The 14,766-nt window shown below is 49.1% G+C and overlaps 1 protein-coding gene across 1 annotated transcript in view; it reads left to right on the top strand.

Annotated features, from left to right (window-relative positions):
* KIF11 (kinesin family member 11) overlaps positions 1-14,766 on the top strand; it is a 705,022-nt gene that overhangs the window by 393,000 nt on the left and 297,256 nt on the right. The window contains exon 16 of the mRNA XM_069611368.1: positions 11,711-11,836. Coding sequence (XP_069467469.1) covers positions 11,711-11,836 — 126 coding nt within the window. The remainder of the gene's footprint in view (positions 1-11,710; positions 11,837-14,766) is intronic.

Here is a 14,766-nt window from a genome sequence, read left to right as displayed (position 1 = left end):
CCCGAGATGGGTGGCTTACTTTGGAGTTGATTGGTCCCACCAACTCAAAAGGAGAAGTCGTTCTTGCAGGTGCTTCTGTATATGCGAACTTGGCAAGTGGTCACTGCAGCAGGGCTTCACCGGGCAAACCAACGGTCCAGGAGTTGCAGCAGGCGTCCACTTCAAGCTCTTCTTTGGGCCCTTCGTCCTGTGGTCGACTCTGCCTTCCAAGCCTAAAGACTCACATTTTTATTCAGTTCTGTCCCATTCATTCCAGTCTAGCTGTCAGCCACCCAGCAGGGTGGCTGTCCTTGCCAGACAGTCAGCCAGCCAATCACCAGAGTGCATTTGGGTCTCCTAGGAGACTAAGCACAGGGAGTTTCGGGCACCTGCCTCACTTCCTGCCTACCCCATACACTCGGGTGCCAAAGGCGGGTTTCTCTCAGAAACCTGCCAGAGGCGAAATTAACAAAGACCAAACCTGGTTTGGCACGTGGATAAACTCTAGAAGGACCTTTCTACGAAGACCAGGCGAGAATAGACCGGGCACCATTTTAGCAAAGATGGATGTATGCTGTTACTTAACCGGAGCCGTGAACGGTTGTGGCAAATGCATACCAAGGTAGTTCAAAATGAAACCACTGCCACTAGCCAGTCAATTGAGGAAAGGGTAACATAAAAAAATGTTAAATGAGCATTTAGACAGAGGATAATAATTAACCCCCCTCCCCCCAGCACTGTATTGTAAAATGGGGTGTGCCGGGTCTAGCAAGTACAATGCTAAGTAAAGTCAATTTCACTTTACTGCTCTGGGAAACAGTAGTTGATCCCAGAGAAGGTGTTTAAACCTTGGGAAGTCTGAAAGAATTCCCTGTCACTGCCCTGAATGTGCTTTGTGACACAATTGTAAAAGATGATGCCTTTTGGAGTTGGTTAGACTCCATAACCAAAAAAACAGTGTATAAATTCACATTAAAATGAGTGTGGAAAAAAGGTCTCACACTCCCCAGGTTAAAAAAATCAAGTCATCAAAATCCAGCAAAGTTGCTGGGTGTCTCTAAGGTGGGGGGAATTAGCACATTTTTGAGACTTCTCCATAACACCTGGTACAGAGCACATGGAGGCGTTGGATGGTGCGTAAAGTTTCCGAAGAGCAGCTACCCTGGTAAGCGATCAAAGAAATCTGTGTGGAACATTCTTCAGAAAGAACATTAAAGAGCGTAGTAATTTTTGCTACAGCAAATCGGGACCCTCCCCCAGTAGGAACTGGTTCCTTTCAGGCAAATGAAAGACAAAGCCTGCAGAGTTTTGGACTCCTCACTCGCTTCCTGCCTTCAGACACTCTGGCACCTTGGCTGGGAATAAAAAGGTTTCCAGCCGAAGACAAAACTTCGATAAAGACTTTCCTGCCAAAGATGGCAGAAGATGACCTAAAACAACAAGCAAACAAGAAATGGCAAAAAAGGAGCCCACCATTCTAGCAGAACAGTGACCCTGCTCTGCATTACCATGGCTGATATGACAGCCTGCGAGTAATGACTAAAAGCCATGAACGTTCTACAGCATATGGGGTCTGGCATGATTTCACATGCTCATGAATATTCCCGGTCGTCAGGCTGGGAATCCTCGGTAAAGAAAAAGTTTCATTTCTGAACTGTCTTTCTCCCAATAACCAATAACGGAGCTCTGGGTCATATTGCCCCCTGCCAATGACTGCCCTCTACCTAAGCCCCTCCTGGCAGCCATCTTCAGATTTTTACTGCACGTTCAAGTGTTGGGAGTCCTTGTGTTGAGCGCCAATGTTTTTACTGCGTTTTTTGCTTTTTGGTAGAGTATTACTATATTTTTCAGTCAATCAGACATTGTTATTGTTGTTTTGCATTTATATAGCGCCTTATATACCATTGGTATGGTCTGAAGGCGCTGGTAGGTTGAACGCCTTTGGGAACCGAAGTTCGGGTCAGTAGAGAGAGTAAGGGAGAGTCAAAAAGTGCGTGTGCGCACTATGTATGTGTGCAGCTGGTGCGAAGACAAGTGGTAGCTGCTTCTTAGCTGTAGGTGTGGTGGTTGAGAGATCAGGAGTATGTGTTCGCTCTGGTCGGCTTTATCCGGAACGAGTGTGGCTGCGTTAGGCCTGAGAAGAACGCCTGGCTGGGTGGTGAGAAACCACCAATGTTTACTTAGAGTGATGTGGAGTAAGCGGGAGATGTAGATATGAGAACAGTTATACCGAATGGTGTCATAGTATCTCTGTGTTCTAGATGAGTGGTGGTGTAAGGGAGAGAGTAAGCGTGGGGTGTGGCGTGATGTATGTTTTCAAGAGTTTCCTTCATTCCAAGGCATGTTAAGTATCGTCCGTTGCATATAATCGCCCATTCCTCATACTCGACCGATCCACACATTCGTCCAGTCGGCACCCTACGTTTGGTTCACACCCTCGTCCAGACCGCACACTTCGTCAGGTCTAGACACTTGTCGAGACTATATGCTCGTGTAGTTTATCCACTCGTCCAGTCTACATACTGGTCGAGGTAGGACACTCGTTCAGTCCATAATCAGTCGTGCGCTCCCCACACTCATGCGCTCCCCACACTCATCTACTCTCAAAATCATCCGCTCTCCACTCTCATCCGCTCTCACTCTCGTTCGCTCTCCACTTTCAAACCGCTCTCCGCACACTCACCCGATGCAATGGTGTACACTTCGAAATGCAATTGGGTACACTTCTAGATGCAGGTGGGAGCAAATCTAATGGAGGAGGGAGCAGTTCTAAATTCAACTTTCTCAGAGAGGTTGTTGGGTACACTTCTAGAATGTGAGTGGGAACAATTCTAAATCCACTTTCTCGGAGGGGCTGCTGGGTACACTTCAAATGTGAGTGGGAACAATTCTCAATCAACTTTCTCAGAGGGGCTATCCGGCGCAACTACTAAATGCAATTGCGTGCACTTCTAAATGCAATTGGGTGCACTTCTTAATGCAGGTGGGAGCAGTTCTAAATTCAACTTTCTCAGAGAGGTTATTGGGTACACTTCAAATGTGAGTGGGAACAATTCTCATTTAACTTTCTCAGAGAGGCTATTTGGTGCAGCTTCTAAATGGAATTGGGTACACTTCTAAAATGCTGTTGGTATACTTCTAAATGCAGGTAGGAACACTTCTAAATTCAACTTTCACAGAGAGGCTATTGGGCGCAGCTTCTAACTGGAATTGGGTACACTTCTGAATGCCGTTGGGTACATTTCTAAATGCAAGTTGGACCAATTCTAGATTTAGCTTTCTCAGAGAGGTTTTTGGGTACACTTCTAGAATGTGAGCGGGAACAATCCTAAATCATCTTTCTCAGAGAGGCTATCAGGTGCTATTACTACATGCAATTGCGTACACTTCTAAATGCAATTGGGAACATTTCTATATGCAATTGGGAATACTTCTATATGCAATTGGGAATATTTCTATATGCAATTGGGAACACTTCTCAATTCAGCTTTCTCAGGGAGGTTATTGGGTACACTTCAAATGTGAGTGTGAACAATTCTCATTCAACTTTCTCAGAGAGGCTATTTGGTGCACCTGCTAAATGCAATTGGGTACACTTCTAAATGCAGGTGGGAACAATTCTAAATTCACCTTTCTAAGAGGGTATAGGGTACAGATCTAGATGCGAGTGGGAATAGTTCAGAATTCAACTTTCTCAGAGAGGCTATTTGGCGCACCTGCTAAATGCGATTGGGTACACTTCTAAATGCAATTGGGTACACTTCTAAATGCCATTGAGTACACTTCTAAATGCAATTGGGTACACCTTGGGGAAACCTCTACCCTTTGAACAGGCAATGAGGCGTAATAGGATCTCTAAGTTGAAAGGATTGCCCATGATGGCTAGCGTCAGGTATCTAGCAGCAGTCAGTGCACTTACCAACCCACAGGAGTATCTGGACATACAGTAGTGCCACCTTACTTCCGACTCTGCACAAACCAGCTTGGACGCACCAGCACTGTTGCACCAGACATGTCAAGAAGGGAAGTATGGGAGAAGTAGTCCAATCCACTTCAATTGAATAGCAGCACATGCACTAGGAACACAAACAGCAATTGAGCCTGCAAAAAGTGCTAGAGTATATATCGCATCAATGGCGTAAGCCAATGCAATAACTTCCACCTGTATAACACAGGAAATGGTAAACTTAATGCCCCGTCACAGTCAGTGGTAAAAGAACAACCAATCTCATCTAGCCTTTACAGAAGACAGGGCTCACACAATCAACTCAGCAGAAACAAAAAGTGCACAGAACACAAAGTGCTAAACAGCTACTTACAATTTTGGGTGGGGGGGGGCAACAGGGACAAAGGGGAGCACTTAACCAATGTTCTGGGCATGCATCTCCAAAATGAATGGCCAAGCCAACACTGTAGGCCAAAGAAGCCTTGGTCACATGTCCATGCCGGCAGGCCTAGCTACTGGAGGGAGGGCAGACACAAGGTGCAGAGGCAAGAAATGCAGGAAATGGAAAAAAGGAGGGAGCAGGCACAAGACACAGATGGCAGAGGGGGAAAGGAGGAGGAGAGGGGGACAAGGGCGAACACTTACCCATTGAGTTCTGAGCATGGAGCCCCAAAAGGAAAGGCCAAGCAAACACAGCTGAGGAAGCCTTGCTTCCTACTGCAGTCACATGAGCATGCCGACAGGCTAATCCACTCAAGGGAAGGCAGGCAGAATGTGCAGGGGTGGGGGACAGGGGGGGGGGGGGAGGGAGAAGGCACCAGACAGAAGGAGATGGACAAAGGGGAGCACTCACCCAGTGTTCAGGGTTTGCACCAAGTATCCACACCTTACTGATCACATCCAAGGAGACCTGCCTCTGAAATGCCATGGTTTTCATGCAAACCGCTTCCATGTGCAGACTACAAAGACAAACCCAGCACATAAGGAATACATTCCTTACCTGTAACTCCTAGTCTCCAGCATTGGTATCTTTCATAGATTCACAACACATGCTTTCCCCAGTATCATGGGAATCCTCAGAAACCTTAAAGCAGTTTACATTTTAACTTTAGAACTGCTGTCTTTAGTGCGCTTAGAATAATTAGGGCTCCATTATCCCCAGCCCCAGGGGGAGGGTGTGGGCATCTTCAGATTTGGCATAGCACAAAGTGGAAAAATGAGCCAAGAGGTCATTAAGAGGGGTAGGCGGGAGGGTCATATGCGAATCTAGAAAGGATACCAATGATGAACAGGCGTTACAGGACAATTTCTGCAACCATCAGGTTCATCATCGGAAGACCCTTGCCCACCTCTGCTTCTAAAAAAAACATCCTTGCCTCCACCTGTGCTGGCCTTTCAACCTCTACACAAGCCCACTGCCAGCTCTCATCCACTCACACAACCTTACCTGCTGCAACTATGCAAATGACACCCAAATCATTTTAAAAATCCCCAAGAGCCCAGCCTCCCCAGTCCCTGACCTCACCACTTGCCTCTCGGATAGTGAACTATGTATGACAACCAACCACCTCATCCTGAACCCAGGCAAACCAGAAATCCTAATATGTGGCACAACAGCCCTGATCCACACCAACCTTTACCATGGCCAATTGCCCAGAGAGGCCCTGCAGCCTCCACCTCGTGAAAAAACGTGGCCGCAGACTCCCCAAACACATCAACTCCATATCCAGAAGCCGCCACTTCTGCATCCTATGACACATGGTTGCCTACCTCTTCTATCCCCAAAGAGTCTTCAATTCTGGCCATCATCTCCCAACTAGACTACCCCAACTCACCATCTCAACGTCCTGGCATGTCAGCTCAGAAAAGGAACAAGTTACTTAGCTGTAACTGTTCTCCAGCATGCGTCTGGCATGGATTCACATGCCCATGAACATTACCCGTCATCAGGCTGGGAATCCTCGGCAAAGAAAAAAATCAGCTTCAGCCTGGTCCTGAACCATCCTTCCACCAGCAACCAATCACCGGTCCCTGGGCCACACTGCCCCCAGCCAATGACCGCCCCCCCCCCCCCAAACCCCCCCTCTGGCACCCATCCTCAGATGTACATAGTTGACTCCTGGCCCGTGCCACGAGATCAGCACCCCTTGTGCTCCATCGATCAACCTATCCGATTAACGGGGACCCTTTTTCGGATTCTTTAGCGTCCCTCAAGGGGGAATTTCTTCGTGGAGGCTTCCAGAAGATTCTTCAGGCCTACACTGCATGGACCATGTCGAGGAGAAGGATTCAACTCCCCTGTTCAAGATCTGCTCCTGCTGCCGCTCTCAGAATGTCTTGTCAAATGACAAGCATTCAGTGTCTTTAGTCCCTGTACCCGACGCACGAGGAGTAGGATTGTGTGTTTTGCTAGGAGATGGTCCCTCGTACGATGAAGGATCGGCACAGACCGGCTGAACGATTGGCCACAGGCCAAGGCCCATGCTCTGGGTGGGTCCCAGCCGCATGCTTCTCCCAGCTCCAAGAAGGCTGAGCGGACTTCTAAGACCTTTGAGGGCGACCCCTCCGCGGTGGTCCAAAAGAAGGCTAAGCACCGCGAGTCCACTGTCACTGGGAGCACCGTTGCGACGGGCTCCTCGGCAGTGAGGGCGTGTTCGACGTCTCAGCCTCTGCCACCAGTGAACACTCAGGATCTTCGGCCAAAAGGAAGTCGGATCATTCGGGCAAACTCGAGGAGAGGCCCAAGTCTGCCCTACCGGAGAAGACCAAGGGCGATCAGGGTTCAGCCCCCTAACAAGGCTCCGGCCCTGACTGTGGAGGACCAGTTGCACCTGACGAAGGCCCAGCCTTCCATCGAGGGGGTGGTGGCGTCTCTGACGAAGAGGCGGCTTTGCAGTACTTGACCGGGAAGGTGAGGGTGTCCCTTCCTCCTAGGAGGAAGGCTGCGTTTCGGCCCATAGAGAAGACCCCGGAGAAGAAGATGCCTGTCATTTCCCCCCAAGACCTTCACCTCTGGAAGTGAAGCAAAGGGGGGGTGGTGTGGTGGCCCTCCAGTGTACTGATCACCTCTGAGGAGGAGCTCAGCTGCTGCAAATCATCTAGGAGGAGGAAAACATAGGGTACAGGCCCTACGACGAGGACACCGTCGAAGATGAGCAGCAAGGCGTCGAGGGCCTGTGCTCACAACCAGTGTCCCAGCTGCCTATTTCGCATCCACCTCAGCTACTAGCCCCACCTCAGTTACTTCCTAGAGAACTCGGTGGCCATTCTCTTGGCTCTGAATACGCTGGTCTCTGAGATACAGACACGGATGCCCATAGCTCTGGTGGCCCCACCAGTGGCACCCGCTCTCGCTGACTCCCTGGCAACGGGGGAGCCTCCGCCCAAGGAGAGTTCACCCTCCACCTCCTTTCCCCCTCTCTTCCCCCCCTCCCCCCTGAGGGATTTGACGGATCCTGACACAGCAACCACGGGCCCGGATGATGGCGGGATAGGGGACCTCCCAGCTCCGCTTAATAGACATTCCCTGCTGGACAAGATGGGCTCGTTCCCCTCAATCTCCAGAGTTCAGAACTTTTTCAGCTCCCCCCAGAGAAGGAGGAGGGCTTCTTATATCTGCGCTGCAGGGCGAAGAGAAAGACCATCCTCTCGGTCCCGCTCCTGGATGACATTTGGGACAAAGGTTTATCTCACATGAAGAACCCTTCTACGGCTCCGGTGAAGAGGGGTCGTCTTGAGCAGAAGTACAGGGTGCCAGACTGTGCCAATTGCAGGAGCGACAAGTGGGGTCGGACCACTCCATTATGGTGGCCACGGACATCGCCGACACGGGGTTCCGCCAAGTGGGCAACAGTTTGTAGTCGTGGCTGGTTCAAGGCCACCAACTTTCGGCAGGAGGTTCAGTTGAAGGTGTTGGACATCGAAGGTGTTGGACATGCCCTTCGGGGACAATTTGTTCAGGAAGGCTGTAGATGAGTCTCTGCAAGCCATGAAGACGGAGGTGGCGCGCGCCTTGGGCACTCCAACAACGCAGGCCATCCTTTCGGCCTTCAGACAGGAAGTCCCACCGTTCGTCGAAGGGTTTCAGCGGGGGCACCACATCTTTTTGCCGCCAACCCTCCTGCTCTTCGGCCCAGGAACCTACCAAAGGCCGTTCCAAGGCCTTCGGAGGACGTAGTCATCGCCAGGGTCCCCAAGGCGGCCCTTCCACATCCATGCAGGATTGAACCGGCTTTGGCATCTGGGCCCCCACCCATGCACCCCGGTGGGAGGCCGGCTGGCAAGCTTAGTCGGGGTGTGGAAGACAATCTCCACCGACCGTTGGCTGCTGGATGCTCTCGCCCACGGACATACCCTGGAATTTAAATGGAAGGGAAGTGTCCCCGAATACCACTAGCGGCCCGGTAGGAAAACTGCATCCCTCAGCTGCTCCTCGAGGTGCTTCCATACTGAGGAAAGGCGATATAGAGCTCGTCCCAAAGAGGCTCTGGGGCTTGTGTGCTCAAGGTTCTTGATTGTGAAAAAGACCGAAGGGTGGAGGCCCATCCTCGTCCTCCGTCGACTAAACAAATATATCAAGTCTCAAAGATTCTGGATGATCACTCTTCAGCACGTGCTTGGACAGCTCGGAGAGGGGGGGAGGGACTTCCTTTCGTCTCTGGACTTGGAAGATGTGTACTTTCACATGCCCATTCATAAGGGAACATTTCTGTGCTGCTTTGTTCAAGCAAAGCACTACCAATTCAATGCCCTTCCCTTCGTATTGAAGTCGGTGCCAAGGGTCTTCAAGTGCCTGGCGCCATTGGCGGCGTTCTGTGACTACTAGGGATTCATGTCTAACCTGATTTGGACGACTGGCTCATCTGGGCCAGTTTGAAGGACATTGCCGTCGACCACACGGTGATAACCTACTGACAGATCTGGGGTTCTCAGTGAACTATGAAAAGTCCTGCTCGACTGCTGTTTCTGGGATCCCTGCTCAACAGTGCTGTGCCTGGTGTTGCCGTCGGAAGAAAGGATAGCGGCCATCTTGGGCAAGGTGTAACGGCTGTTGGCACTGAAAGTTGCCACGGTGAGGACCATGAAGACACTGCTCGCCATGATGTCATGCATCTACCTCATTCTGTAGCAGGCGCATCCGTAGCCTGCATAGCCGAGGTTTCTTGATGCCTGTTGGATACAAGTGTCGACAAGATCACGCTTGACGAGAGCTTCAGTCGAGCCATAAGGTGGTGGGGAGTTTGTGCACATCTGTCCGGAGGCACGGATTTCCAGACCCCAGCGCACCAGGAGATGGTCACGACGGACGCCTCCCTGGAAGGATGGAGAGCTCACACCGGAAGGCTTCACACAAGAGGCCTGTGGCTATTGGAGGCAAAAACGTTGCACATAGTGTTGGCGCTGCGAGCAGTGTTTTGAGCCCTGAAGTCTTTCCTTGCGTCCCTCAACGGCAAGGTGGTGCAGGTCTTCACGGACAACACCACCACAATGTCTTACATCAGAAAGCAGGGGGGCACCAGATCCCCGGTGGGATGTTCCTCATCCCGTTTCATCTGGCAGGAGTGAAGAACAGTCACTGACTCACTCAGCATGGAGCTGCGCTCTTGCCACGAGTGAGAGCTTCAGCAGGATCAAGTGGATCAACTTTTCCACAGCTGGGGCAATCCCCAGATTGATCTATTTGCTACGGCGACGAACACCAGGTGTCGGAGGTTCACCAGCACGTTTACCCAGCCAGGAAACATGGGGGACGCATTCTCATTCCCCTGGGATGACCTGTTTCTGTATGCGTTCCCTCCATTGCAGTAGCTTCTTCGTCTCGTTAATGAACTCCGACGGTCCCGGTGCAGGATGATCCTCGTCAGCGTGGCAAAGGCAGATCTGTTTCCTGGACCTTCTAGACATGACGGCGTCCCCTCCAGTCAAGCTTCAGGTGTTAAATGATGATCTCGCCAGGGAAGGAGGTGCAATTTTGCACCACGACCCAGGATAGCTGAACCTGAAGGCCTGGCTCATGCAGCGTAAGATTTCGGGGGGGGTTATGATCTCCCAGCAGACTGCAAGGAGGTGCTTGCCAAGGCCATAGCATAGTCTACTAATGTTACGGACATAAATCCACGAGGTTCGCTGTGTGGTGCTGTGCACAGAAGATAGACCCTCTGAGTCATGGCTCGGCAGGTGCTGCCGTATTTACGGTTGTTGGGCAAAGCAGGACTGGCCCATGCCTCCATCAAAGTTCATCTGGCAGCCATCTCCTGCTACACGCAATCTCCGTAATGGTCGTCGTTATGGTCACACCGTCTGGTTAAGGAGTTTGTCAAAGGACTGGTCTGTTCGTTCCCGCCGGTGAAGGCTCCAGCCCCAGCATGGGAACTCATTGTGGTACTGACTAGGCTCATGGGCCCTCCATTCGAACCTATGTAGACCGTTCCAATGAAGTTCTTGGAAGACAGCGTTCCTCTTTGCCATCACCTCTGCACGGCGAGTGGTAGAGATTCAGGCCCTGTCCTGTAAGCCACCTTGCTTAACTTTTAACGACACCGAGTGGTCTGAGAGCCCATTTGACCAGAGCGATCGCTGCAACTATGGCTTTCTTGTCTGGTGTGCACCTGCTGGACATCTGCAGGGCTGTTACGTGGAGGTCGACACACCTTCACGCGATCCTATTGTAGACAGGGATTACAGGGAGGAGTAAAGAGTCGGGCAAGCAGTGCTGCTCAACCTTTTCGCTTGAAGGTGGGCCTGGTGAGGAGGTAAGAGATGCTTATGTTGAGCCTTTGCCACCTCCTGTGGTTGTGCATGTGTGTACTGCTATGTATTCTTTATTCTTGAGCATGTGAATCCATGCCATACCCCATGCTGGAGAAGGAACAAGTTACTTACCTGTAACTGCTGTTCTCCAGCATGGGTTTGGCATGGATTCACATGCGAACCCTCCCGCCTACTCCTCTGCGGCTCTTCTCTGATCCTACTGCCACTTTATGTGCTACCAAATCTGAAGATGGCTGCCAGAGGGGCTTAGGTAGAGGGCAGTCATTGGCTGGGGGCAGTATGACCCAGAGCTCAGTGATTGGTTTTTGGGAGAAAGACGGTTCAGAAATTAAACTGAAACTGCGTTTTTATTTACCGAGGATTCCCATCCCGACAGAATATTCATAAGCATGTGAATCCATGCTGGAGAACAGTTACACGTAAGTAACTTGTTCCTGATTTCATTGCCACCAGCGATTCAAGTAGTAAACAAATGTTACCAGTTAAGTGAGAAAAGGGGATACATTGTATCCCCCAGCACACCACATTAGGTCGGGCTTGCTGGCTCACTATATAAACTGTAAAGGTGATGGGGATCCCACTTTACTACTTGGGAACAGTAGTTCGCCCAGGAGATGAGAGAAATTATAAAGGGAAGCCCAAAGGGGCAACCCAGCCGAACCCCAGAAGCTATAGGTAACTATAAATCCATACAAACACTATGGAGAGATATAGAAAGGTCGCCCAGAAAGAGTAAAAGACTAGGCTGGAGGGGGATAATATTCCCACTCATCTAGGGACACAGAAAAACAATTACCATGTCCAAGCAAAAAGTTCTGGTGTCAACACAGGTCAGGAGGATTTATGATAAATATGAAAATCAAAATGCCTATTGTATGAATGATTGTTTCTTGAATTGCAATGCAGGTCTTCACATTTGTACATAAGCATGAAAGCACAACTTCCTTGGTAAGATGACCTTACATTTGTTACCTGTGCAAACACATTCATAATTTAGACTATTTTCCTTTGTAGATTGAGCATAAGACCAATTTGGAGAACACATTGAAAAGAAGTCTGTTGCCTATGGTGTCATCTATTATCGACCTGAATTCACACATGAAACTGTCTTTGAGGAATTTCTCTGCTTTGGCAGACAAGGTGAGATTTTGCTGAGTAATGTAGGTTGCTGTATTAATTATTTTTTAAATAGTTAAATATTATGACTTTCCAACATTTTAGGCTGAGTAATGCAATTGATAACCATGGTTAAGTATAGGGGCTAGTGCGTCCATTCACTGGTTGTGTGTACCTGAAGAGGTAGACTGGGGAATTCACCTAGGCTCCCATGGCTATCGCAAACCTTAAGGATTTAAACTCCGTAGTGGCTTGAGTACCTCTGGGCAGGATCCTTGCATGGAGAGAAGCCAAAAGTGAATGTGATCAATGTGGAGGTCACCTGTCCTCCAGCTACAGGCTACTATCCTGAAGTATTGGGCTTTTCTTTGGACTGTCAACAGTGAGAAAATGTGGCCGGACTCAATCCCAAGAGTAGACCTTGTGTCTGCAACCTCCTCGGCATCCATTGGGGTTTGAAGTATCCCCTAGGTCCTTAAAAGCCATGTGGTAATTGGTTGTTCACAGTTGGCTTTCTGGGATGTCTGCACACCTATTTTGAAGACTCCCAACCCCCCACATCCCTTGCTATGGTTCTTGATCAAATCAGATTGTGCTGCCCCCATCCATCCACTTTTCGTATTGGAGCCTCAGCCTGAGCTTGGAAGAGTGCTTGTACTTTTGTTTGTTACTATAAATGTGACTTGAGATTTTTTTTAAAAAAACAAATCTTTTTGAAGTAGTGTTTAGGAAAGACATGTTAATGTATTTATATAGCGCACCGTCACCAACGGAGTTGGTCCCCAGGTGCTCTGGCGGATCTGTAAAACAAGAAGGCGGGCAGCTAGGATTAGTCGGGTGAAGGGGGATGTTGGGGAGAATTTTTATCAATATGCCAATTCCTCCCACCTTAGAGCCCTCCCGCTCTTTTGCTAAACTTTGGGACTTTGAAAGTTTAAATCTGTGTTTTACTCTTGTGTTTTCTTTGGTTATGGAGTGTTAGACAACTCCATAGGCGGCATCTTTTCATGTGTCACAAAGCACCCTCAGTGCAGTGGCACAGGAAAACCTTTTCAGGCTTTCCCAAGGTTTAAATACCTTCTCTTGGATAAACTACTGTTCCCCAGAGAATGTAAGGTTACATTGACTTTACTAGTCTTTTTAAATTCCTAGATCCAGCACACACTATATTACAATAGAGTGCTGGAGGGGTTACTTAGTATCCCTTGTGTCTAGATACTCATGTGCCAGTCAAATGCTAGCCTTTCCTATCGAAATGGCTGGTGGCAGTGGTTTTACAACGAACTACCATGATTATTCCCGACCGCGAACACCGGTAGCTAAAAATCGCGGGGGCCATGTTTTTCAAAATGGCGCCTGAGCCACCTTTGTTTAAACAGGACCTGGTCTTTCTTTTTTGGCGATTTCTTTTTGGAAAGTTCCTTCTAGGGTTTGTCTCTGTTCACCAAACCAGGTTTGGTCCCTTTGTTTCATCGCCTTTGGCGGACTTCAGTACTGGAGACCGCCTCTGGCGCAAGAGTGTCTTGGGTGGGCAGGAAGTGAGGGAGGTGCCTTGAAACTCCCTGTGCTTAGTCGCCTAGGAGACCCAAATGCACTCTGGCATAATTGGCTGGCTGACAGTCCAGCAAGGACAGCCAACCTGCTGGATGAGTGGCAGCTAGGCTGGAATGGAGAAAACTGTTTAAAAGGCGAGTCACTTGGACTGAAAGGCAGAGTCGACCACTGGAACGAAAGAACCGAAGATGAGCTGGAAGAGGACAGCTGCTGCAACTACTGGACAGTTGGTTTGCCCGGTTGATCCCTGCTGCAGGTCCGAATCGCCAAGTTCACCTCGACAGACGAGCCCCTTCAAGGACGACTTTTTCCTTGGAGTTGGTAGGACCAATCGACTCGTAAGCCACCCGGATACCATTCTCAGATCTGGTTAGGATTAACCAGTGAGAAGAACACCAGCTTGTGTGCTTGAAGAACAGCAACCGTAATCGAAGATTTGCCAGCTTTGTGACCCGTTCCTGTGCAGTGCAGGAGTCCCCCGACGTCCCCCCTCTTGTCCCCCACGACTGAGGCTCAGGAACAGCGAGATCTGCTGGAACTGCCAGGAACAAAGTCTTCAGCTGCATCTTTTTCTTCAGTATAAGGTAGTGTGAAAACCCGACCGAGAGAACTTACCTCTCACTGCAAAAGTTTGTCGAACTTTGGCAACTTGCGGGCCTAGTCAGCTTGTGAACCGACATTTTCTTCTGTGAAATACTTCTAAGAACCGTGGCAAAGAACTACCAGAACCGTTTTTACTTATACAAGACACTAGCCCATTGACTTTGGCCTACCTATTGCATTGAAACAACTCCTCTGGTGAACTCAAACTATTTGCACTGTTTTGAAGTAACTGTAATTCGTTTTATCAACTTATGCCTTTTTGCTCCTACTTCAAGGGAGCTCAACTGCTTAGTAATCTATATTGTAGTATCTTTTTTGTTTGATATTGGTTGCTTCATTTAGTGAATGCTTTATAAACGATTGTGTAATAAATTAAGTGTTTTTACCAAGAAACCTTGAGTATAGGTGTCTATCTGAATACTTGTTGTAGACCTTTGTGTAACACCCTTAAAAGCTCACATTCTCCAGCATGGGGTCTGGCATGGATTCACATGCTCATGAATATTCCCCGTCGTCAGGCTGGGAATCCTCGGTAAAGTAAAAACCAGTATCAGTTTCGTTTTTGATCTGTATTTCGTAGTAGTAACCAATCACTAATCTCTGCGTCATACTGACCACAGCCAATGACTGCCCTCTACTTAAGCTCCGCCTCTGGCAGCCATCTTCAGATTTTTACCGCACGTTCATGTGTTGGGATCCTCGTGATATTGCTCTCGAGCGTTGGTGCTATTTTTTTCACGTTTTTTTTCAAAAAATTTGTTTTTTCGGTCAAAAGAGCCTCAAGCTCCACCGACTCT

Source organism: Ambystoma mexicanum, chromosome 8 (genome assembly GCF_040938575.1).
Source record: "Ambystoma mexicanum isolate Mex_15411 chromosome 8, UKY_AmexF1_1, whole genome shotgun sequence".
Taxonomy (NCBI): domain Eukaryota; kingdom Metazoa; phylum Chordata; class Amphibia; order Caudata; family Ambystomatidae; genus Ambystoma; species Ambystoma mexicanum.
This window is presented reverse-complemented; position numbering and strand designations above follow the sequence as displayed.